The sequence below is a fragment of the Lethenteron reissneri genome, chromosome 24, assembly GCF_015708825.2.
Source record: "Lethenteron reissneri isolate LAM-NWPU_2019-01 chromosome 24, ASM1570882v1, whole genome shotgun sequence".
NCBI lineage: Eukaryota > Metazoa > Chordata > Hyperoartia > Petromyzontiformes > Petromyzontidae > Lethenteron > Lethenteron reissneri.
The window spans coordinates 1,711,752-1,738,352 of record NC_083802.1 but is presented as its reverse complement, the minus strand read 5'-3'; the positions used below and the strand labels follow the sequence as shown (position 1 = coordinate 1,738,352).

General features: G+C 41.5%; 1 protein-coding gene across 1 annotated transcript in view; it reads left to right on the top strand.

Annotated features, from left to right (window-relative positions):
• Window positions 1-26,601, top strand: part of USP3 (ubiquitin specific peptidase 3) — a 56,103-nt gene that overhangs the window by 10,185 nt on the left and 19,317 nt on the right. Inside the window, exons 2-9 of the mRNA XM_061557933.1 lie at window positions 5,195-5,255; window positions 11,826-11,954; window positions 16,611-16,694; window positions 17,615-17,699; window positions 20,686-20,774; window positions 21,958-22,074; window positions 23,796-23,909; window positions 26,031-26,174. Coding sequence (XP_061413917.1) covers window positions 5,195-5,255; window positions 11,826-11,954; window positions 16,611-16,694; window positions 17,615-17,699; window positions 20,686-20,774; window positions 21,958-22,074; window positions 23,796-23,909; window positions 26,031-26,174 — 823 coding nt within the window. The remainder of the gene's footprint in view (window positions 1-5,194; window positions 5,256-11,825; window positions 11,955-16,610; window positions 16,695-17,614; window positions 17,700-20,685; window positions 20,775-21,957; window positions 22,075-23,795; window positions 23,910-26,030; window positions 26,175-26,601) is intronic.

The window sequence follows — 26,601 nt, the reverse complement described above, 5'->3', positions numbered from 1 at the left end:
GTCAATCCATTTCTTGATGGGAAGAACAGAGTACGGTCATCCCTTGATTTGTGTGTGACATACGTTCTTGACAAATGGTCCAAAAAGCTAAATTCTGTATATCGAACCAAATTCCATTGACTTCTGTGATCTAACTGGCAATGTGTTCCTATGGAAAAACATTCAGCCCCAAGACGTATTAAAATCACACCTAAGAATGCAGTACACCGTTTTTAAGCAGAATTTATGGAATATTTATAAACGTTAAGATGAAATATACTTTTCAAACAAAGAGAGTCAAATGCGCCTCTGTGGCCGTCTATAATGCTCTTTCTTACGATATTAGCAAGGCACTGAAATTGTGCATGTAAATCCTAAATGAAACACTCGTATCCTTAGAACTGCTTTTTGTGTTTAGATCAGCACGGTCGGTACGTTGCCAACTGTCCTAATCTGAGATTAGTGCGAAAGAAGTTCAACATACATACTCAAATTAAGTCGTGAAATAAAAATACTGTACAGTATTCTTTGGGTCTTTCGGTAAAATCACGTAGATAGGTTCAAAGAAAATAACAAAACTACGACGTTTTGATCGCCACACTGATGACGATCGCTTGTGTTGCAATCGAAACATCGTCGTTTTTTGTTCATTTGTTCTTTTCTTTGAACCTATCTACGTGACTTTACCGAATGACCCAAATAATATGAATTCCTGCAGTCACGAAAGCTTTAAGTCAAGATGTACTGTACAGTGCTTACCCAGGTCTATTTTTTGCACTTCTGTTGCACTTAATGGCCTCTTTACAGACATCTTGGCTTACGCTTAGTGAAGTAAGAACGTTTTAAAAAGTTCAAATCCTGCACAGTATAGTACCAAGCATGATCAACACAAAGGGTGGCACGAAGAGCATGGGGAAACCAGCACAGTATTAAAAGCCCACACAAACGAACGAGAGCAATATCAAATGCACGCTTGGACAAATGCGTTTTTCCACGCTCCCCCCCCCCCCCCCATTTTTTTATTGAGATTCAGAATTCCGTAAATGTGAATTTTACATAACGTATGTCAAATTTGTACCCTAACTTAAAAGTTACATTACAGCAAAATGTTGTCAATCGAATTGCTGTATGACGAGGGGTTTTTGTAACTCGCGTGACCTTTAGGAGTAATCCCTCACGAATGGTGGAAGGTCGTCCTCTCCATGCATTGACTCGTCATGTCACAAGTGCTTCATGAGTGGCTTACGTTTAAAACGCATGTAACACGCGTGTAACGCGCTTACAGAAGAGGAACCCTGAACAGACTTCTCCTCGAACACTTGGCCCAGCAGTTTCTGTTATTTCTGCTATTAGAACAGTCTGGGGCTGCTGGATCTGTTGCAGCACTCAGCCAGCGGCACCCTTTTCAACTGCTGTTCGAACCCAGCATTACACACCTCCGGCGTCGCCCCACCCATCTCTCCACATCGTCGTCCTCTTGTTGTACGTCAATCGGCATCGCGACAACGCCTCCCTCGCCGGCCACGATGTCGTGACGAGGTGGAGCGATAGAGGGAGAGCTCCCCACCTCCCCCACCACGCCTCACAAAGGGGGCACCACGGTGGCGAGGAGATGTTAACTATCTCGCCTGGTATACAGGAGGTTGTGGGTTCGACCCCGACCTGGCATCTCAGTGACCCTGCCTAATATGTAAATGAGGGTGTGTGGACTTGGCCCCTTCCTCCCACTCCATGCCTCCTTTGCCTCTCTCTCCTTCCACTCCCAACCCCTTGCCTCTCGCTATGCACTGCAGCCATATGACCAACCCCAGGAGAGGCAACGTTCAAATGAGACGGCAATCTACATGTGGTGGGGACCTGGTGGGGCATGATTAAAACATATTTTGAAGCCAGGTGTAATATCAGTGGAAGTTGGGCAATGATTATTTACAATCATTATCCTTTGTAATGTTTTAACATATGCATTTAAAACTAGCATGGTCAGGTGGTCAGGTGAGGCACATGATATCAAAAGCAGAATATTTATGCTGGAGGAATCCGATGACTGAAGCTGTTTTTCACAAATGTCCAGTAGGGCGGGTAAGAAAATTACAACAACAAACAATACAAAAAACGAGAGGAATGCAAAATAGAGAAAATAGCAAGTCACGAAAAAGAAATAAAAATAAAGAAAGTTTACAAGTACAAATTGCATACGAACATACTATTATTAGTACAATACTCACCTTATATCTGTTTACATTTTCTAGATCTTCATTCTATTTTTACTATGATCAGTTAAAAAAAAAATCTGCCCAACTGAATTTATGTTGCCGGAATTTTATTATGAAGATTGATTTATGTTTGTGCATTATTTTCGATTTCCCACAGCTGTTTTTACTCTAGCTAATTGCTTCATGCATTTTGTCTTTGTGGTGACCCAGGGTCGCTCTAGCAAATGAGATGATCCTGGTCTCGTGAATTTTCACTTTGGTTGAACAAATACATTTTACTTGAGCAGCTTTTTCTACCTGACCCTGTTTACATGACTGATGTGTGAGCCCTCCAGCACGTAATCTACATGGATTGGCACGAATATGCCCAAATGGGCTGCCGTGGAGACAGGCCAGGCCGGTTTCAGGTATGGAAGGAAAATGGAGAAACTGGAGGAAACGCAAACTGAACAGGGAACATATTAACTTCACACACATGCATCCGAGTTGGGGAATCGAACCCAGGACCTTACTTTGGCACCAGGGTTGCTACTGAGCCACCCTGTCTTTGCCTCTGCTTTTATTTTCTGAAATGTCCTAATATATTCACAAAGGGCTTGATGCACGTGTTGGTGAATGTTGCTTGGTGTAAAACATCTCTGAAATCCTTTCAGCCTTCATACTGAAGAAAATGGGAAGAGGTCAATGGTTCGTGTATCTTATCGGATAAACAAAACACATCATGACTGCAATGTCTATTCGTCATCTCTATCGTTGACATTTTGCAATTCTCTGCCGTGAAGCAGTTTATGTCTTATTGCTTAACATTGCATGTTTGTACTCGGGTTATTAAAATAGTTTTTTTCTGTATTACCACTAAACCAAATAAAAAAAAGGTTACCGGTTTATTGCACATTCTGGGAATTGGTGCTCTTGGCTGGTGCATCCAATGGCCTTGGAATTTACTTATTTGTTCTATGCCTGCCAATGTATTTCCACCCACAACGCCCAAGATATTTTTGTAATTTATGCACTTAGTCTTTTTGACGTTCTTCATATGGTGTTTAGCCCCTTTTACGGATGAACATGTGTATGTATTGTACGGCATTTTGCGATGCAGTTGTACGAATGATCTAGAGCAGCAGTCCCCAACCTTTTTGGCACCAGGGACCGCTTTCGTAGAAGACAATTTTTTCACGGACGGGGGTCTTTCCCCCTTTTCAAAGAAGCTCTCCAGCGACGTTTGTTTTTTTACTCATTGTGGCTAGGGGTTAGCAGCTTGTGGGCTTACCAATACTGTGACTGAGACGAGTGCGCAGTGCGGGAAAGAGGCGCGTACGGAAGTGGTCAATAAAATAATGGGGGCGGGCCACGCGCGGACTCACCGCTCTCACCTCCTGCTGTTGTGCGGGTCAGGTTCCTAACAGGTCATGGACCGGTACCGGTCCGCGGCCCAGGGGCTTGGGGACCCCTGATCTAGAGGGTCAGCCCATCCTACAGATGGGGTTATCTTACCCATCGGCACAGTCCCCTGCACTCAGATATTCTCTTCTACTTTAGAACTCCTTTTTGTGTTTTAGTTTGTTGTCCTGGTCATGTACGGTGCGAAATAAGTTCAACATTCATACTAGTTTTTGCACCATTGTCTATTTTGTAGCCAGCTCTCAACACTCACCAGACACCTGACACCTCACCTGACACTTACCAAAAACTCACCACTCACCTGACACTACCACTCACCAGTTATACAACCTGAACCTCAACAGACACTACTCTGCTGATACTCATTACACTACTTTCCTGAAATTAAGCACATACATCACCCACCACAGTTGGTGTTCACGACCAGCAGTGAAACATGATTGAGATGTGCACATTAGCACGATATAATTCTGGGTTTTTAATTTTGTAGTCCACATAAATACATGTTTTTTGTTTCACGCCCATAACTCTGCAAGGAAAGGTTATGGAGACATTCCCCCCCCCCCCCCCCATATTTATAGACAATAGGTTTTCGATCTATACCAATGTTTTTTTACGACGCTGCTTTAAAAACGTGGATTTGTATGAGGTTTGTTTGAAGTGGCACACAGAAATTTGAAGACACAAAATATATTTTGTATCCATACATTCATAAAATCCACTGGAAGTGGTTACCAGTTCCTACCTTTAGTAACCAGTAATATAATCAATGTTGAAAATGGTTAGTGGTTTACCAGTTGGTAAATAACTCTTGAAATCAAGTATACTGGCTAAACATTACACTGATTCATAATTTAATTGTCAACATGTTTAACTGACCTAGTATTTTCATTATGTAGAACATATTGATAAGTATGTTTAAGAATTGTTTACATGATGTTTACTTACAATGCATCCAACCACAAGAAACAACCGTTGCTCTGAAGGAATGTGTCGGCTGTTTTTGCCATTTTGATAACATTAGGGCCACTTGGACTTTAAGTGGTCATTCCATGGAAAGAATGGCCCTCTATCCTGTTTATACACTACTTGCTTTAGTCAACATTTTCCTTCTGTATAAGGATCATTAAGTAAAAAACGTTATTTTAATTATTGTTTATAACCCAAATGTTTGTCTCTTAACTGTGATTCTTAAATATGTTGCTGTACTCTTTGGGTCTTCCGGTAAAGTCACGTGACTGGACCGAAAGAGCCAAAGAGAGTGAATTCCTGCAGTCACGAAAGCTTTAAATCAAGATTCATGTTGATATTATATTTAATGTTTCGTGAGAAACACTTAGTCTGTGCTCTCCAGTTCCTTGGGTGTAAAGTGGGCTAAGTTTTGCCCAATCCTAGCCAGCTGGCTCAGAACGTAATAGGCATCATTAGAATGAGGAATTTCCTTCACTCGTTTTGAGACTGATACCAGAGCTAAGAGCAACGACCGCATTGCACATTTGAGGCGGGAGAGACCAACTAAGATTTGTTTGTGTCACTATGCAGATACCTGAAGGTATGTGTGCAAGGTGCTGTTGGTAAATGCTTTGTGTCTGTGTTCACAGTGTGCCGCTCAAACAAGAGCCCCTGGGTTTGCCTGACCTGCTCGAGTGTTCACTGCGGAAGGTACGTTGTGGCATAAACACATTCCTGCAGAGGGAGCTGGTATGAACGTTGGGTTGCTCGGTCAATGGCCAGGGTCAACGGCGGCGTGGTGTATTCCGCAAATATGCCCGACCTGAGGGCGGGCACAAGCCGGCGTGAATAGGTTAAACGTTGAGTTTTATAAGGGCACCACGGGGTGACCAGCCCCACCCACCCCACCCAGCCCCTCCCTGCACAACGGACGCAATAATCCCCTGTGGGCTGGTGTAAGCAGGAGGTTCCTACCAGTAATATATGTTTATAACAATAGACTAGATACAGGAAAATAATCTTGATTTACATCTGAGCTTATGTTCCTCCTTGCCTGCTGAGTAATGGTGTATGGGTCTTCGCAAAGTGTTTGTTTCTGTTGTTATATATGAACACAATCCAATGCTAGATAAAGCCGAGGCCTCGTTGACATTAAACATATGAACTGCGGATAAGATGAATACTTGTTATTTACAGTGCTTTGCCATCCATTACCGCATAAAGGGACTCCATGTCGGGGAAAAAAAACATTTTGTGTGAAAGTTATTGAACTCATTTAGATGCCATGGTTACGAAAGATATCAAGAGTCCATTTAGGATCTGGTTCTTATGTTGACAAATCTTGCTTAGTCTATTTGCCTCATTGGTAATGGGAGATATAAGCACATTCTTGTGAGAGGAATAAAAATGGACGAAAAGTAAATTTTCATACACCAATCAGACATCGGCAGTATTAAGATGGATCTAACAAAATGTACATCAGCAGTAACCAGATGGATCATTGTATTGTGTGGCCATGAGGGATGGCAGTGATTTGGGAAGATCTTCATCCATCAGTCACTAGATCATGGCTGGTAATTACAGACAAATTGTCGGGAATTTCGTTACATATTTATAAGGAGCCTTTGGCTTTGCAGCTCAATCCTGTGTGATATTGTTAACAGTGCCTGTATGTTGAAGAGTAATACAGCAGCCCGTCGGCACACTGCAGTTGTAAGGGAAATCTGCACAGGGATGTAATGTCAATTATTGAATGAAACTGAATAATACTCAACTGTGTGCTACTGTAGTCTTATGTGAGGTATTTTTACATTTTATGGCACAATGCTGCTGATGTGTTTATTCATGATGTCAATTGCCACCTTTTCACCACATGCATTTTTTCTGCCTCTCCAGCTATTTAGTTTCTACTGGTGGAATGGTGGTTAGTGCATAACTCGCAGTTGAGAGGTTGTACCTTCAAATCCTAGTTGGGAGTAGACTCAACCGGCCATCCATCTGGTTGACAACTTAATACAGTTTTGTGAAAAATAAGCAGTGGTCTTTGAATGTGTAACGTTCATAACTTGGGGCAACCAATCAATATACATGAGAACTATAAAATTGTACGTTTTAAGCAACGAGGCGCTTTCACATTTTTCTGGGAAGAAAATAAAGAATCTTCTCCATTTAATGTTATATTTTATGTGTCTCGCCCCAAGGCTGAATGTAGAATCAGACCAAAATCACTTCTGATTCACTCGAACCAGATACAAATCTGAGCCACTCCCTTGCAGACTACAAAGTGGGGAGTCTCACATTTCTACCATATAAAAAAAAAGTAAGAACGGCCTGTTTTGCCCATTTTTTGCCAAATAGGAGAAAATGTCTTTTGACCAAAACATTAAGTCATGCTTTTTTTCCTGCATTGTTCATTTGCACTCATATCATCATTATTAACAGGACCAATCATCATTGTTGGGGTTGTGACAGGACTGAGCGGTGCTGCTTTTACTGCTCATTGCAGAAATTCACAGTCAAGCCCAGCAGCAGCTCTGGTTAATATTGCGGGTGTAATTAACTAAAAATATAGACGCTGTCTACTTCACCGTGCATGTCAAACAGCCCTTGACCTTATTCTAAAAAAGAGTCGGCCGTATGTATGCTGGTGTCATGGTCTAAATTTGTCACATTTTTCGAATTACTAATATCACCTAATTGGGTAAAACCACAAAGCAAAATAGCCCGTACTGAGAAACTACTGCAGACTATACACCTGTAAAACATAGCGCCTTGATGGTAGCCTTATGTTATCAGAATGGCGAGAATAGAAAATGTACTCGACTGATTTTATCCAATATTTATCCAGATTTCTGTAACATTGTGCAACCGGTTAATAAAACGTATATGATTTATTAATACATTTAAATGGATTAATTTCAAGAATGAATATTGTTTTGAATAACAATGTCGTGAAACTAGAAATTTAATCCAAAAGCAGTTTTCCAAAATAATAATCACAATAATATAAAATTTCACATCAAGCTAATACTTGTAATGAAACGGGCTGGAGAAAATATTGAATGTTTATCCATAAATATTTTTGATGCCTTTTTGAGTTATTTTTGGATGCAACTGACCAGCTTGTGGAAAAATATATATGCTGAACTAAGATAAGTGGGACCATGCCTAACATAACAAAGATAAAAAAAAACTGAAACCAATCTGGACATCATTGACAGCAGTGGAAGCAAGTGTAAATGTATAAACAGAATTGCTGTTGATGATTTTGCAAATCAAGAGATAAAGTTCTTGCATGCATTGACTAAAATAAACGAATCATCTTCAAAACTCCATTTTGCAGGATATTTTAATACTGCTTGAAATTAAACCAGGCCTTTATGTACAGTATAACGTTTTATAATATAATACATGTGTCTAATAGGCCAACATATTGGGCAACGGTTCTTCAAAAGCAGTAAGGTCGATGATTTCATCTAGTCAATGAAGAGCAAATATTTGAGATGCAGTTCTGAGTGATTTAGCCATTCAATTTTTTTGTCTGAGAGTTGGTGAATTGCAGACACACATCGCCTTCACAGTGCGAAGTTATATGGGCCCTGGTTTGGTGTTTGTAGCCACAGACACACATAGGGCAGCCTTTATTTTCCACTTGTGCATTTGGTATCTGCATTTTCCATGGTTTGTGCAAAACCAGTTAACCACTGCCCATGGCAAGAAGTGTGGTAGTGGGCTTGCTGACTCCGTTTTTGTTCGGCATGTCGCTTGAATCCCACAAATTGTTTGATGCACTTTCGATATGTTTCCAAAACAGCTTTCTGAATCTCTGTCATGGATGCAGGATGTTGTTCAGATCATCGTTGATTGGCAGGATTGCATCTGCTTCTGATCGATGCAGTGTACAGAGTGTTGCAGCATCGTGGTGAATATCTGGTAGTGTGATATTTGACAGTATAGGAAACCAAGGCAGTGGCATAGATTTTAAAGTTCTTGTGATATTATTCTGCATCCGTATGTTCAATTGGGTGTTAATGAGTCAATAATGGCGGTTTTCTGACCACTCTGGGGCGCAATTTTCTGCAGTTTGAGTATGCTTGGGCAGTGGCTGATCTTCGAAGCACTGAGGCCCCAGCTCGTACCAGAAATATATATTGGTTCTTTCGGTAAAGTCATGTAGATAGAAAACAAAAATCGAAATTAAAAGCAAAAACCCACGACGTTTCGACTGCAACACAAGCGGTCTTGAGTTATGAGTTCCATCCATGGTTAACATGAGTTCCATCCATGGTTAACATCCATTTTAAGTGATGAGATAGAGGCCCTCAGCTCTTCACCAACCTGCACTGAATGAAGTATGGTCAAACAACCCCCATTATTGACAAGAAGTGCATAGGGCTTCGTCCAACAGAGGATTTACAAAGGGTTCTCTATTTATTATGTTTTTCATATTGTAATTGTGTGTCCTACATGTGTATGACTAGTATATTTTATTTAGGTAGTTGTGTTTGCATTAACTGTTATTATAACAAACATTATCTACAAACCTTTAGCTACTGCTGGATGAAGGGCTTCCCATGCCGAATCGGCCCTGGGGGTTATTTTGCCTAGACTGCACGATGCTGGTCAGTGCCAACTCGTGAAGGAGAGCCCAGGATTGGTTCAGGACATCACTCGCCACTGATGTTAGCCGTGGCGGGCAATTGTACTCCTTTCACCAGTCCTTCGAAAAGTGTGCTACCCACTGCATCACCGCACCCCCGACATTCCCTGTAGGCACATCGAAATATAATTATAGATTTGAAGCTTTCATGACTGCAAGGATTCATATTCTTAGGTTTTTTCGGTAAAGTCACGTGACTTTACCGAAAAAACCTAAGAATAAGACATCATACTTTAGGGACACATTCAAATGTGAATTCATCTCGGGCCTGTTTGACCTTCCATACAGCAACCTACTTTAACCTTCCCTGTAGCTCTGATTTATGGAGAATCATTGGACCTATCGTTGCTGCATACAGATAAGTAAGGATTCCAGTGTGTATAGCTCCTCATGACATTTTCTCTGGTAATTTATTCTGTGATATAGAATTGCATGGTTCATATAATGGATACATAACATGAACTCTATTTAAAATACATATGTGATGAGAATGTGAATCTCTTATTCGTTATTATTATTGTGCATCTATGCCCACAGCTAACACCGGATTAAGTCCATAACATTAAGATTTGAAATGCATGCACAAGCACCACCTAGTGTTCATGGATTTTGTCCAGGAATGGTTTTTGTTGCCCTCCACTGATGTCTTTTTTTTTATTTGTGCATTTTGCATATCTTAAGCGTTTCACATTTCTGTTATTGAACACATTTTTCGAGAGGCTGGTCAAATGTTGCACAAATTGTTTGCATGTGTTGAAACATCGCCAATTAACATTTTTTTACGTGTATTCAGCACATGTAGAAATGTTATATAAAGCATGTGTTTTTTTTTAAGATAACATTAATGTTTAAAATGTGTAACGGTTTTAAACCACTTATTTAATGATATTGATGTGAAGTAGATGAAAAATGTAGTTTATTTGGTTACTGTTAATTGATCTAATTATATATTTCTGTATGTTATCCATGAAGTGTGTTTGTTCAGTATTTGATACATATCTCTTGATTAACTCCACAACTACAAGGCTTCCTGGAAAATGTCATTGTATCCTGGAAATGAGATTGGAATCAAAATGAGAATTTAGAACAATGAAAACAATTTCGATTTAAAGCGTTCGTGACTGCAGGGATTAATATTCTTGGTTCTTTCGGTAAAGGTGTGAAAAAACCGCCACTTTTTTCAAAAAAATTCTTGCAGTGGTTTTCACACCTGATGATGATGATTGCTTGTGTTGCAATCGAAACGTCGTGATAATTTTATCGTTTTATTTTTATTGTTTTATTATTTTTCTTCTACTACGTGACTTTACCGAAAAAACCAAGAAAATGTAAACAATGTTGTTTAACTACATATATACAACCATTTTTTAAAATGTATAATTAAGTCCTAGGTCCTGAAAGGCATGAATAACTACCAATCAAAGCCTACTAGCCATGGAGACAGCCAGAACCAGGGTGGAAACAGGCTGAGCCAGAGATCGTCTCCACGGCAGCCTGTTCTGGGAGCATGGTTACCAGTTTTTACCTCGAGCCAGTTGGGATGTCATGAAGTGAGTGTGGAATCCATGCATGCACACTGACGGTACAAAAAACATTTTTTTCTACTTCCATTTGCCTAAGCTAAACCATGTATACTGCACTAAACTTCATCATAAATATTTTCTTAGTGAGATCACTTCAAAATTACCACCCCCTTGCTGCAGAGGGTACTAAAAATGGGGTATGGACAGGGTAGGAATGTCAGAGCCCGCGATGCTTCATTGCTGTTGAGTATGGGGAGCAACAGGTTCTGTGCGGTGCTCTTCCATGGTCATCCCAGGCCAAACAGAACCCGAGTAGATGTGGAAATGAGGCAAAAGGCCCCAGAGCATCAGCATGGTCGCCTCTCTTTTGCCCCATGTTGCTCTTTGGGGCTGGGGGCGGGGGGTCCCTCTTTTCAGAACGTCACAAATGTTTGGGCGGTGGCGGTGCATGCCTGTACTCCATCACTGTGGAGGCTTGGTTTGGTGGATGGCAGAAAAGGAGAAGGCAGTACAGCAAGTGGATTAATGGCCATCTGTTTTCATCTGTGCGGGGATCGTGTTGTGTCCTCGCGCATGTGGGTGCTTTTCCGAGTGCTTTGGTTTCCTCCCACTTGTAACCAATTGACTGAAAACATCGTAAAATAAAAACCAAATGCAGGACCTTCCAGAAAAAGAGTCCTACGACTCATTGTGTCTTTTATGGATAAATAAGTAATTCATTTATTATGTCTGTGAACCTCACCATCGGAGTTACAATATTGTAGGTCTTGTTAATTAAGTTATGATTTGTGTTTGTAAACTAATCAGTTGAAATTGTTTATTTTGGCTTCATTTTGGTTTACCCATTAAAACTAGTTTTAGACCTACGTTGATTATTTTTGCTTGTCAGTGACGTGGTAATTTAGCCTACATCTTAAAGGAGTAGACAGATGGAGATACCATCAGCAACCATGGGTGGTAATGCTTTTGTGTGATTTGCATGTAAATGCAGCTGTTTGGTCCGGTACAAATGTGCATTGAGCCTTTTGTGAAATCATCACTCACTGTTGGTTTGACTGGTAACTGTACACTGTTGACTCATGTCGGTTCCCACCCCAGGTATGTCAACGGACATGCCAAGCGGCACTATGAGGAGGCGCACGCAGGCAGCCGGGACGCTCGCAAAGGAGACAAGGAGACGGAGCCGCATGCTGTCTGCATGGACTGCAACAGTTACAGCGCTTTTTGGTAGCGGATCCACAGAGCACGCACCGTCTGCACGGGTCATTCGGCACTTGCTGCATATGGGACACTCGGGTGCTCGCTGAACACGAGGTGCTTGACCAACACTCTAATTGGGGAATTACGGCACAATGCATACGGGACACTCGGCACACATTGTGTATGGGCTCAGCAGACACTGTATACAGGGCATTTGGTGATGACTGAGTATGGGCTACTCCACACACACACACATCTACTCTGTGCACACTCCATAGACAGTGCTCTGAAAGCTTTGAATTTGACACATGTTGTGTACAGGGCACTACCTGAAATGCTTGTAAAGTATTTTACGTAGACTGCATATGTAAGGTGTGAAGTGTTTGGGATTTAAACACACACTGCTCAAAATACATTCCAGAAGAGCATACTGGTGTATTCAAGGCAACTCCTATGACTAATTGTGAATGGGACGCAAGCGTAGGATTGATCACCCTGTCGCTGGCCGCCTTTGGGGAGGGTGTATAGTATGAAAGGCCGAAACACCCTAGGAACCAAAGGTTCACTACTGACGATGCGCTCCCCAAATTTCACCAGGCTCACTGTTCATGAACTCTTGGAAGTGCTTGCACAAAGGATAGTACCATCTCATCCTGTGTTTTTTGGAATCAGAAGAGCATACTGGTGTATTTCCATGAGTATTTGTGGTTTGCCTTGCTGGCATGCACACAAGTTGGATACACAGGTCAGATTATACGTCGAACTTTTGTAGCTTGGACATGCCCTGCATAGAGGTCACTTGACATATTTAATACATACTATGCAATGATAACCTTCCATATACTCTCTGGTTCTTTCGGTAAAGTCACGTAGGTTGAAAATAAAATAAATCACGACGTTTCGGGCGCAACACAAGCGTCTGTCATCAGGTGGGAAAGCATGGTCTGCTGATCCTATCCTTCTTCACCAACCCACACTGACCTAGTGTGGTGAAGTATGGATGCCTTCATCCAGCATTGGATTGACCAAGGGCTGTAACTCCTTATATTGTATATTACTCATTGGTAGTATCATCACTGTTGCATCGGTACCAGCGTTGATTGCTTTGAGTCTTCATAGAGAAGCAAAAGGTCGGGTAACAGGGCAGAGCCACTCTTTTGAGCTGGGAGACAGAATTAGCCAGTATCTGACCTCAACTTCCGTTTGGCTTTAAAATATATTTTTAATCACCCAGTTATTGCTTGTGTCAACTACACAATTATCGATGCTCACTCTTGCTCCCAGGTCTTCCTGTGCCGTATAAGTCCTTCCACTTAGCCTAAGCTGCCTTATCTTGGTGCTGTTCCCTAAAAAACACAGTTTGGGTACTTGGTTGATAAGCATATAGACTGTAAAACCAAACATTCACAGCCTTGCATGTCTGACAAACACACTGTGTCCATATATCACATTTGCAATATAACGACTACTTGAGCAACAATGCCTCACGTTTTTGCAGCCACCTCACTAACTTGCAGTTGGGTGGGGGGGGGTCAAACTTATTTTACAGAAATAACCAACCTAGCTTCCAAATTGTTGGATTACAGGTATATGCCAGGGTATCAACTGCATTGCCCAGAATTTAAGGCAATGTAAAGCTGATTTAAAGCTTTCGTGACTGCAGGGATTCATATTCTTGGTTCTTTTGGTAAAGTCTTTACTTATAGTTATGTATTCATTTGTGCTGTGACCTTTTTTGGAATGATATGATTTCAGCCTATGCAGTGCTCATGATTTTGAAAGACCAGCTAGTTTAAATAAAATGTTTTTTTTTGTCATACAACAAAACCCCTTCTACTGCAGTTGGAGCTGCGTACACTGTGTGCACATATAAACAGCAGTAATGTTTTCCTGTGAAACGATTTGTCTTGCACAGAAACAGTTCTAAATAAAATACTTCCCGTAAGCAACAGTCTTTCAAGCGCAAGACGGCGTCGTGTTTTCAATCAGGAAGTAATTTCCCAGCTTATATATACGCTCCAAGCTTGGCAGTGTTTCATTCTTCACCTGAAGACGGCTGCTTGCATTGTAGACGAAACGTCGTGAGAATTATTTTATTATGTTTTATTTTTATTATTTTATTACTTCCCTTCTACGTGACTTTACCGAAAGAACCAAGAAGATGAATCCCTGCAGTCACGAAAGCTTTAAATCGAAAAATGTCCACACAAGTTTACATACCCAGACAAGTTTCCAACATTCACTGTGATTTCTGCAGGGTTTTTTTAAAAGCTGAGATTCTTTGTCGATTAAGTCGAATAATCAACTACATATTATAATCGACTACTTTTTGTGGTCGATTACCTGGCCAATTTAAAAATGTTGGCAACTCCGACAATACAAACCACGCCATGGTGTATTCAAAGTCCTTCCCATCACCTTTACCCCCAAATATTTTAAATTTATCTGATAAGCCAAGTAGTCAAACTGAGAATCGGGAGTAATGTATTACATATTTAATCAGTAGCCCAGCTCTGTTATTTTTCATGTTTGGAAAATAGGAAGATTACATGAATTTATTATGGTAGCAATGTCCTTTGTATTCAGATTCCTCATAAATAAAAAAAACATTAATCAATAACACTGCCTTAAAAGGAAACCAAACAATCTACGTAATATATATTTACTTTAAAGATGGTGTTATTGACTAACGTGAGTATTTTGTTATTTTTGCTGCTGCACCACTGCCAAAGCAGTATCATCCCCCCACCCTCCTCGGCTATGTAAACCCTTGTTAGAGCCATCTCTTCGGGATACCTCGGCTACTGTTTTCGCTGTTGGTTGTCCCCACCTGATGACAGACGCTTGTGTTGCGCCCGAAACGTCGTGATTTAATTTAGTTTTTTTTTCATCTACGTGACTTTACCGAAAAAAACAGAGTATGGATCCTTGCAGTCACGAAAACTTCTAATCTAGAATTTGTGAGTTATTTGTTTAATAATTTGTCCTTTTTTTCAATCCACAACTGAATAAAGGGCTCCCCATGCTGTATTGGTCATGAGGGCTGTTTGATCACACTTCACCATGATGGTCATTGCAGGTTGATGTATAGTGCTAAATAGAAGGCCATGATCACCAACGTCTTCGAGAAAGGACATGGCATGTAGAGAGGCAGATGGTGGGGAGCCTAGGGATGGTTCACTCACGACTGATTATAGCCATGGTACAGAATCGAACTTGGGTTCGTAGCACACAATCCTAACCACTGCGCTATCACTCCACTCCCCTTGAACTACAGCCTTATTATTAATATGTAGCTTTCTGCATATTTATAGACCTATACATCTCCTTGACAAATGGCTGTAGAGGTATCTTAAATAGATTTTAAAAATGGTTTAAAGTTTAGCTTGTTAAACTATTTAACTTATTTATTGGCAATTTTTTTAGAAAATCTGTTTGGTTCACAATACACACATCATTATTTTCAGATTTGCAAAAATTATTTGTCATAGCCAAATGATATTTCATAGTATACAGAATTCATGAGAAAACAACAAGCACCATCAGAAGTTAAATATGCAGACACCTGCTAAAACATGTGTAGAGGAGAGATATACGCGGTGCGCGCTGTTAAGCGGGTGCAACTGAGGTCGAACAGGTTTGTGCGGTGCAACATGAGGTTTCCACTGAAAAACCGCCAGTAATTAAGGGCATAAGCGGGTGCGCTGTGACCGGAGGTTGGTGTCGAAGAGACGGGAGATGGGGGGTGATGATAAGGGATTAATGGGACAACTGGTGGCAGCTTGAGGGAGCACGTGAGGACTCGGAATGAGGGGGGATATGTAAGGGGAGTGTGCGTAAGCGGAAGGGGATTGTTGCCGGGGAACCAAGAGTGAAGGCATCTCGCCGCTGCCGCTCCAGCCGTCAACGGGACCTCAACCCTCACACCGTCGGCGGCGGGTGTTGGCTGAGCCCTGCCGCCCGGGACAGACGGGTGAGCGGGTCTGAGGGAGCGTAGGTGTGAGGGCAGCGGTGGAGATGCAGAGTTGCTGAGTGCGAAGTTTCTGAGTGCGAAGTCGCTAAGTGTGGAGCTGCTGTGTGCGGATTCGCTGAGAGAGTTGCTGAGTGCAGGATAAGTGAGGTGCAGAATAGATAAGAGCGGGGAGAAGTCAAGTATATGTGACCGTACAGATAGTTATCGGAGTGCCTATAACTGGCGCAAGAACAGGTGAAATAAAGTTTAAGCAGGTGACTTGTTAATTTTTAACTAGGTAAACATGCGCAGGGTAAAGATGACACGTGTATTCACACAGTACACATGTTCCGTATATCTTTTCTGGATGGCTTACTTGCCAACAAATTAGTGGTGTTTGATATGTAGAGTATAACTTAAAATTACGCAAAGTAATGATACGACGACGCTGCAGGATGAGTTGTTAATCGTGCTCCGATTAGCACAGTTGGCTACGTATGGTGCGAAAGAAGTTCAACATCCATGCTTTAAGTGCCTGCATTGCACTGCAAAGTGTTGATACAGATGTTGTGGCATGCTGTCAGTTTTATATTCTCAATAATAGCAGTGTAATCATACTACTTGTGTTTTTGTAATTTGTGTCCTGGCATGTGTAATGTACCCATTTAGTTTGTTTGTGCATAAGTGCATTCCTCTGTACATTTATGCGTGTGTTTATGTGTGTCTTGTAGTTACAGATGTGATGACTTTGTGGTGAACGACAACAAGCTGGGCTCGGTCCAACGGCTCCGCGAGCACCTGCAGAGCCTTGAGAAGTGATTTGCCACTGACGCCTGTGCACAACTCATGTCTCAAGTTTACCCTTTCATGGACAACAACATTATCGTGGAAGCCACAGATTTAATCAAGAGATTCCCCAAGTCCACATAGCACTGACAGTGCACTCGTTGTGGGTTACCCCTTTGTATAAATGATAAATAGGTCTGATCACATTTGTTTGCAAAATACATTTTTAATCCTAGATTTGTAAATGTCACCGCAATCACCACCACACTGCATTCGACATTTTTTTTTCGCTAAGATATCGGACGAATGTTAAGTGAGCGTCATTCATTTTTCCATTGCAATTATTCCGTCCACCAGTCTTCTTATAATATACATTTTGCATAACCCACAGTGCCACGGAATGTGCGCAAAGAAGGCTCTCGGGGGGTGAACCCCCACCCCTGCTTCCTTACTTACCTACCCCCTCTACCCAGAACTCCTCACCCACTTTCGTCTCTGCACTGAGTGAGTGGGTGCAGCAAAGGCTACTGCCACCATGAGCTAAAAAGTTAAAGTGAGGGAGGACAAGTTTCAGTGTCTTTCTCTTTACTATCTCTAAATCCACCCTCAGACGCTGCCAATTTGGCCAGGAGCTCAAGCGCCTTGACCCCCATGTCAGGCGTTTTATCGGTTTGAGGTCGGGGCACCCAGTCCACATCCATCCTTGCTGGTTTGTCGCCTGGCCTTGCTGTGGCTGGGTCACTAGGCCCTGCGCGAGGTCACCCTCCGGCTCGACACCTGACGCCCAGAAAGGTGGTCGGTGCAGCATTCAGCCCCCGGGCAGTGATGAAAAAAACTAATTTATCATGGTGAAAGGCACTGTATATAAGGCACTACATTGATAAGTAGTATTTTTAATTCTGAAATTCCATAACTTTGATAAATAATACTACTCTTTTTCTGTCTGCAGTTCAGAGAGGCTGTTGAATGACAGGAATGGCAAACGGAAGTGCACTGATGCAGGATCTCCGTCAAAGAAGCACATGAAACTCAATGTAAGCTAAAGCTAATGTGGACATGTGTGCAACTTAGACTCTTAAAAGTTGTAACGTGTGTGCTTGCAGTTGGCAACTGGGCTTATGTTTTGCACTAATTTATCATTTCTGTGACTGAAAGCATCGACTACAATGACATTTGGTCTGTTTGTAAAAGAACAATTATTTTCTTATTACACATTTTAATACCAAGACAAGAATGGCACATTATTAGTGTAAAAGAGTTCCGGCCCAGGTGAGTGGTGAACTTCAACTTTATTACGGCTTCCTCACAGCACGTCACGCATCATTCTCTTCTCCGAACTTTCCATGACGCCACCAATCCCCTTAATTTCTCCAAACGGGTCTCCCAACTGACCGCTCATTTCCATTTAGTTTTCCATGATGACCAATCTGTTTTGAATTTTCTCCACCTTCAAACCGGATCGTGTGCCCTATGTCGGCTCCCCCTGTGACAGTTCCTCAATTAGAGTTGAACGTGTTGTACGAACTCACAAGACATGGTGAGCGTGTATTTATATATTTATTTGCTAATAGAGCTTGCCTCTCGGGATCCATTACATCAGTATTTTATTTATTTATTTTTAACACAATGGGAAATGTATTTGGTTGAATGAGCAACACGTGTTTTGATTGGCTCATGTGGTTGCCATGGCAGCTGGTTTAACATGGATGACATATTTTTATGTGTATGGTACTGGGATATCATTGATGAGACAACTAGAGTAATATGAGGGTAATTTATCTTAGATACTTTATCACATTTTCTTAATTTTACTCGATTAATTTTCATCTTATTTACCTTGCCTTGCCAAATCTCCTACTTGGTTCTGGACTAGGGCACCAGATGAGAGGTATTAGGCTTTCTCGCAACTACTCTATGATACTAAATAATCATTAGCGTTATTATACATATACATTGGTAACGTATGAGTAATGGATTGGTATTGTGCAACTGTGTTACAAATCGGAAGCAACAAAAGTTATGTTTTAAATGTTGGATGTTAAACATTTGAGGAATACAGCAAAGCAGCTTAGGTTTTAAGCAATAAGCCTCCAGATATAACATTGAACCTTTAGAATCTAAATGGTGTGTTAAATGTTAGCTCTGAGCCACCATTACTCATGTTGAGGGGATGGATTTTGATAATACAGTAAAACCCTGGTTAGCTGAAAGGTCTGTTTTGTCGTGATTTCAACTAAAATCATTGTAAAACACAACAGCAGCAACCATATTTACTGTACAGTGTATGGTACATTAGTGTGTGTTGTGCATATGTGTGTGTTAGTGTACTGGGCGAACAATACAACATTTGGTACGTGTGTGCTGTGCCACAAAGTGCTGTAATTATTTCCATCGGTCAAAGATGCATTGGTCCCAACCAACCCTCCAACCACTGCCCACTGCTCCCCACCATCCCCCACTATCCCCCCCGGTACCATTAACATATTGCTTGCTGTAGGAACATTTAAAGCTCAGTAATTTTATATTTTACTATTATGTTATATAACATTCTAAATGACAGTAAATGGCCTGTACATTTTTTTATATATATACCGTATTTCTGCATGCCAAATATGTTAAAGATGTGTTTTATTCACTGGCATTGGTTTGGCTAAATGTGAATTCCGGCACACTGAGGTTTTATGATAGACGAGTTGGACATTAGTACATATCGGAAGTGATTGGGATACATGTGGGGACAATTCATCATCCAGCAGCATCCAAGCACCATCGAAGTTCAACCGGTAGCTCAAGGCTCGCCTGTTCAGGCTGGCATATGAGGAAAATAGAGATCTTGCTCTGCCCCTCAAGAGTTATTGATTGAACAATCTGTCTAATTTGTAAAACATACGCAAAGTTCCATGTAAACGAATATACAGAAAATAATAGATTTTTGAGTTGAGATTTAGATTTAAATCCAGGCAGCCGTTTGTGATTATCAGTGTTCTCAAATTTCGTGATATGTACTTATTTATCCAGGAAAAGCACAACAATCTCAGCCTGATCAGCAATGACTGCAACCTAAATGAATTTGGTAAATTAGAATGCTAAGACTGTTTTTACATCTCGGTGTGACTATACAACAGACATCTGTATCGAGGAGTGCATGGCACAGTGCAGCATCTCTAGTGTGGATACATATCGTTGGAGGGATCTCAAAAGTAGTTATGTGACATTACTTCCAGAGGCTGTTGTATAAAGGTGTGTGGTGAACTGCATTCTGCCACAGTTATGAATGAATAAACCCTCCTTTTGACATCATGCCAATAGCACAATTGGTACAGAATTTGGGTGAATTTTTTTTTTACGTTCAATTATCATCCCGAATTCAACAAGAATCATGACTGTTATTTAAATCACAGGGTGAGGTGAATTGTTCCATGCATATACATTCCATAGACTGTATGTATTTGAGCACTGTAAAATCAACAGTAATACAGTACAGTATATTATGAGTGCAATAAAGTATAAGCTAATTTGAACATAAAACTTACAAGTAAATATTTGAAGATGATGTGCGAGTTTTATAAGTTATGTGTATATATAAAAGTCATTCATTCAGTTTCATGAGCTGCACCTTGCCTGGTAATACATTGCACGGAATGTGTAAATGCGTGTTGCGTGCCCATGCTTACCCGTGGATACTCAGAATTTACAGGCTGCGTGTGGTAAATCAGTTTACAGGTAATCAGTGTTCATGCTCTTAGGTTCTTTTCGGTAAAGTCACGTAGGTAAAACATTATAGAAATAAAAGAATAATAAATGAAAATCAATCATTTATTATTTTATTTCAAATTTATTTTTTTTTTACCTACGTGACTTTACCGAAAACAACCTAAGAGTATGAATCCTTGCAGTCACGAAAGCTTCAAATCTAGAAATAAACCGTGTGTACATGCATTTCGCGGTTCGGTTGGCAAGCTCGCGGTTGGCAGGGGACTGCTATACTGACTCGTGCGTTGTCCCTGCTGCCTGGCTTAGGGCAGCCTGGTGGTGGGAAGCCTCTCTGCAACAGGACTGCGGAACCTGGGAAACACGTGCTTTATGAACGCCATCCTGCAGTCACTCAGGTACCACGGTTGGGAAGTTTAGTCTAACATGAATATGTGGTGCAGTGGGGGGGGGGGGGGTGTTCAACATCAGTCCTGGGAAAACGAAGGCAGCCAGGATTAATGCTGAATACCACAATATTCCATGCTGACGTTAACTTTCCATCTGAAATTGCAACACAAGCAATGGAAATTCTCTGTGTTCATCTAATGTGGACTTTTCAACTTGTTTTTTTCCGCTCAAACTCAATTCCCACCATTCTTAAAAAGTCTTAGAGCCTGATTACACAACTTGTGCAATTCTCGAAATGTCTTAAGCTGAGCATTGCCATAACTCCAATTCCATAGGCGATTTAGACATTAAAGGCTCGTAAGGTTAAGAGACAACTTCGGGGTGGTCAGGAACGCTCATATTCATTTAAAAGTAAAAATAAACTGATAATTAATAAAACAACATAATAGGCAACATTTATATGAAGAAGATTTATATGTATAACATTAATAACGAATTTAATAAACTTAAATATTCTTCTTCAGCTGGGCTGGAGTGTGCACAGCAATGGCGTCACGCCAGCCATTTTTCACGCGTGACTTTATGGCAACCATGTTGCATAGGGTTGTCTTCCTGACAGCTGATTTACTGGTGCAGTGGGAATAAACACGTTCTTTCGGAGTGGGCAGGTAGGAACTTGGTTGGACAGCGCATTTGTGCGATCCGTGTCACGCGGCGTGTCACGTGGTGCTGAGCCCGCCCGAAGCGCTCTATGAAATACAAATCGAGGGCGTGGCTATGCACGACAGACAGACAAATAATCCCTGGTGGGCAGTGTGGAACTATCGTTCCTACCTGTATGAAGTAATCTCTAGAAACCACTACCATGCCCCTAGATTTACAGTGACTGGAACAACTTTTTTCCTTTGCATACGTTTACATTTTGTTAACAAAATGTTGGATTTTACTAAAATCGCTGCCTGCCGGATTGGAATAACATTTTCTGTACTCAGGCCCCTGTACATGATCCCATGTCCAAGGCCTTTACTTATTTTTTTGTTATTATATCCATGCCTTTAATATGTCAGACATATGTTGATACATTGTGACACTACCCATTACAACATTGCAACACTATGCATTCGCATCTCATAAATTTGGCTTCGCACCCTCAATATCTTGTAGCCCCTTTTAATAAACTGTGCCCCACAGTAACATCCAGCAGTTCTGCTGCTTCTTCAAAGAGTTGCCAGCCGTGGAGTTGCGAAGTGGCAAGACGGCGGGCAGGAGAATGTACCACACGCGGAGCCAGGGTATTGACTGCAACATGTGAGTGCTTGTGGTTGTGTTTATCATGGAGTATTTGCACGCGATGATTTCCATCGCAAAAACGCATGTTATTACATCGTTTGGTATAACTAGTACTTTTTTGAGTCAATAGTTGTGACATATCCTGAAAACAAGCCACACATTGACACAAGGGAAGGCTTGCTTTAATTCCTGCTTTTATATATTTTTGCTTCATGAATACGTAAGTTTCATATCTGCACACCCAAAACCTTCCCAAAATTGCCTTTTCCCAGGAAATGATATCGTTGCGCTCAAGAACAGTAATTCGTAGAAGCATGCCGGTCCATCTGTAAAGGGGGGTTCTAATAACTATTAGTATGATATAATATTAACTAAATTTTAGTTTAGAGTTGTGATGCTATGAGGATTTGCGTTGTATAAATTGGACAAATTGATCAAGGGATTTCCTCAAACTTAGCATTAAAAACCAATGCTCGAAGGATTATCCTTGAGGGCCAAGGCGACATCATGTGTCATATGCTCACCTCATTTTTACAGTGATGTCACATGTGACGCCACCTCACAATGTCACCCATCATGTGAGGTCTTAACTTTTAATTTCAAGAAAACTATGTTTATGAGATATGTTAGTTGCAGATAATTGTTTAACCGTGCATTAAAACCAATGCATTCTGTAAAATATAAACTTTCTCAGCACTCGGTCTGCATGCTCATGGTTAAATTGTACCCAAATTCCCACCTGGAAACAATGGGAAACTTGATAAGCCATGGTCTCTCCAAGACCTCAGATGCTCCCGTGAAAATGACTCCCTGAAGCTCACTACTACACTTGCATACATACACTTGATATATTTTCTGCAGCATACAGACCCTGGTTAATATCCAATGGCATTGATCTCTCCACTTTACGTGACTCAATCTCCCCCTCGGTAGATGGCATTCCTGAAAGAAAGCCAGCATTAACACTACTGATGACCTCATATTAACAGTATCTACCTGGACATTCGCAATGCCTATATCCATCTTATAAATGAGAAATCATCCTTAGCTTTTCAATCTTATTGATGCCCCATACCTCCTATCACATTCTGGTGAAGGTAACCCTTGTCCCAAGATAGAATTTCAATCGTCAACTCGTCAGCACCTCAATGATATTCCACAACCCTCACCAGGCCCACATACCCCCACAATTTGAAATAAGATCACCTCCACTAGTATCTCTGAACAATAATAGTCACATCTAGAATTCTGTGTCCTCTTGATATGAAATCAACCATCCTATGCCTTGCCTAATGCAAGCTCCTGCACTGCATCTATCATACCAGCCAACACTGAGCCAAGAATAAGTCTAACCCTTCTGCCGTAGATTCACCCCCATACATCCAAACATCCAACGACACCTTTTGGACAGATGTCCAAAACATGTACACTACCATTCTGCCCACCCTCGAAATATTCCACCCCTGGAAATCAGATCACATCATTAGCCTCACTCATCCTCTCAAAACATCTGCACTTTACAAAACTACCTCTCACCCACCTAAATCTTTTGTAGAAATGTTGGCACATGCATCTACACATGTTATCTACCCGAAGTTCCTCTAACACTTATCATTGTCCTTTAACAATTGTAAATACTCACATACAGATTAAAAAAAACACGTGAAAAATATTAGACCTGTATTGCATGCTCTGCAGATGCTTTGTGTGCACTTAACTGTCTGGAATCAATTTTGCAGATCTCTGGTAGAGGAATTCAGGAAGACGCTATGTTCACTGTGGCAGGGCAGTCCAACTGCGTTCTCACCCGACTCCCTTTTCTACGTCGTCTGGAAGGTCATGCCAAACTTCAGGTGAAGCAATGATTGCAAGCAAACCCATTTGCCCTCAAAGCCAGAAAAGGAGGTGTTTTAACAATGGTCGTGATTAAATCCCACTTCAAAGGGGTAACATCATGTGCAGTGGCTTTACAGCACCAATTAGGTCAGTCTTTTACTCACAAGGTGACCCAAGAGAGCAAAAAAACTTTCACAAAGACCCCAAATAAAGATACTACGTATACATGAGTTGTAACACAGTAACTGGGTGTCGCCTATGCCCTCAATTTGTCTCCAGTGTAATGATCTTGGATTAAATTCATGTCATGTGAATGCAATTTTTGTGTCGCTGCCTGACTTTTTGCAATCCGCCGACACTCCTCCCATCTCGTTCTCGCCTATCCCTTGCCCCCATTGGTTGCTCCATGCCATCCCTGAATGTCAGTTCCCTCGCACATCGCATGATTCCCATCTTGCCTCCCAGCTCTCTCCTAACCCCCCGATTCCGTGGCCTTAACTGTGCAAAGAGTTCCCCCCCCAATTCATGTGGATGATCCTAGCAACCATGTGACTGACCATCACTCAGCATCCTCCTTGTAAGTGAAGCACTATCTGTTGTACAAAAACAAGTCATACCTCTTGTATGGGGCAGAGCTAGTTCAGTTCCTCCTTAAGGAGTGACAGCCTTTGCCATTCCTCTAAAATCATACTAAAATAGAAAAAAGTTTTTCTGGCTGGATTCCTGGTTGGATTATTGCCTGCCTCGCGCGTGCCCAAGTGCGCGTGCGTGGCTCGTGACGCCACCGGTATCATCTGCACGATGACGTCACCCTCATCCCACAGCTTTGAACTGGGTTCGTGTGTCACGGTGATGTCACGCCTCCACCCATCTACCCTCCACCCTTGCCGTCTACCCCATGCAAATACAATCGACGACAGTGATAGAGGAGGAAGGTGAGGTAAATAGAGGGGGGAGATGGGAGAGGTAGGCGAGGGAGTGAGATATGAGAGAGGAATACATGGAGAGAAGACAGTGACATAGCATGAAACCGAGGATAGAGAACAAAACAGAAAAAGAGCAAGAGAAAGTGACAAGCAGTGAGAGGGAGGATTAGAGAGAGGCAAGATAGATTGAGACGGGAAAGAGCGAGGTGGGAAGAAGGAGGGTGAGAGGAGAAAGAAACGGGGAGATAGGGGGCATGAAAGTGGGTGAGATAGCGGAGAAAGGAGAGAGAATATCGAGGGAGGGAGACGTAGAAGAGGAGACAGGAATAGAGCAACAGATGGAACCGGAGACAAAGTGAGAATTCTAGATGAATTGGGATGTAAAGTACAAGGCAAGTGAAAGGTGGAGAGACACGAGGCTCGATATAAATTAAAAGTTTTTCTAGCTCGCTGGGAGGGAAGGTCGGATGGTCATGGCCAAAGGATGGTGCGGGATGCTCGTAATGTTGTATAAATATCAAATTTTAAGGGAATATCAAGAACTTCACAAATGTGATGTCTTCTTTTAATGCTTTGAACCAATTGCGTATTATGCTCGCAGTACTCTCCGGGATTTCTTATTATGGCAGTGTTCCCCTTGCCTATGGATGAAATATATTGAAAGAGTTACGTGTTTATGGACCTATCAAATACAAGAAGTCACTGAGCTCAATAAAATTATCCAGCTTGCTGTTTCAAGTGCATGAAGCAAGATCACAGTGGGTGTACGAATGTGAATATACAAATATGTCACGTGAAAAATAAACCTGAATACATTGGTTAGTCAATAACAAAGTGATGAAAACTGACGGAACATTTTTTTTATCGTTTTAATTCACATATAAAATGTATGCCCAGGACTGGTTAAACATTTACTCTACTGATTAAAATAAAACAAATCACGACGTTTCGATTGCAACACAAGCAATCGAAACGTCGTGATTTGTTTTATTTTAATTTATTTCTAACCGCGTGACTTTACCGAAAGAACCAAAGAGTGTGGATTCCTGCAGTCACGAAAGCTTCAAATCAAGATTGATTATAGCCATGGCCGAGAAACGAACGTAGGCCACCGGGTTCATGGTGCAGTGTGATGACCACTGCACCACCACGTCTCCACGCGTTAACGTCGTTGCGTACCTATGTGTGTGTGTTAATATCTGGACGACGTAGGGGCTATCAACAGCAGGACGCCCATGAGTTCATGCGCTACCTGCTGGACCATCTACACATGGAGCTGCAGTGCGGCGTGGATCGCGCGGGCCGCTCCTGTCTTGGTCGCCGTGATGCGGCGGTCACAGAAGACGCACACGCCATGTGAGTTGGTCGCTCTCGATACTCCCACGGGGATTGTTTTTTATCGACTATTGCAACACTTGCACTATGAGACATCTCTTTTACCAGTGGCAAAATATAATAGTAGGTTTTTACCCTTTTAAACTGGTACAAAACTGACACCTTTATTCAAGGCATCATGTTTGCAATAACCACAACACAAGTAGTCAAAAAAGCAAACAAAAAGAAAGAAAGCTGTCTCGGGTGTGGACCAATCAACTTCAAGGACAGTGCATATTATTATCATTATCAGAGTTGCTTCTTTTTGTTTGCTTTTTTGACTACTTGTGTTGTGGTTATTGCAAACATGATGCCTTGAATAAAGGTGTCAGTTTTGTACCAGTTTAAAAGGGTAAAAACCTACTATTATATTGCAACACTAAACATGTCGTTTTGGTGATCTGTGCCT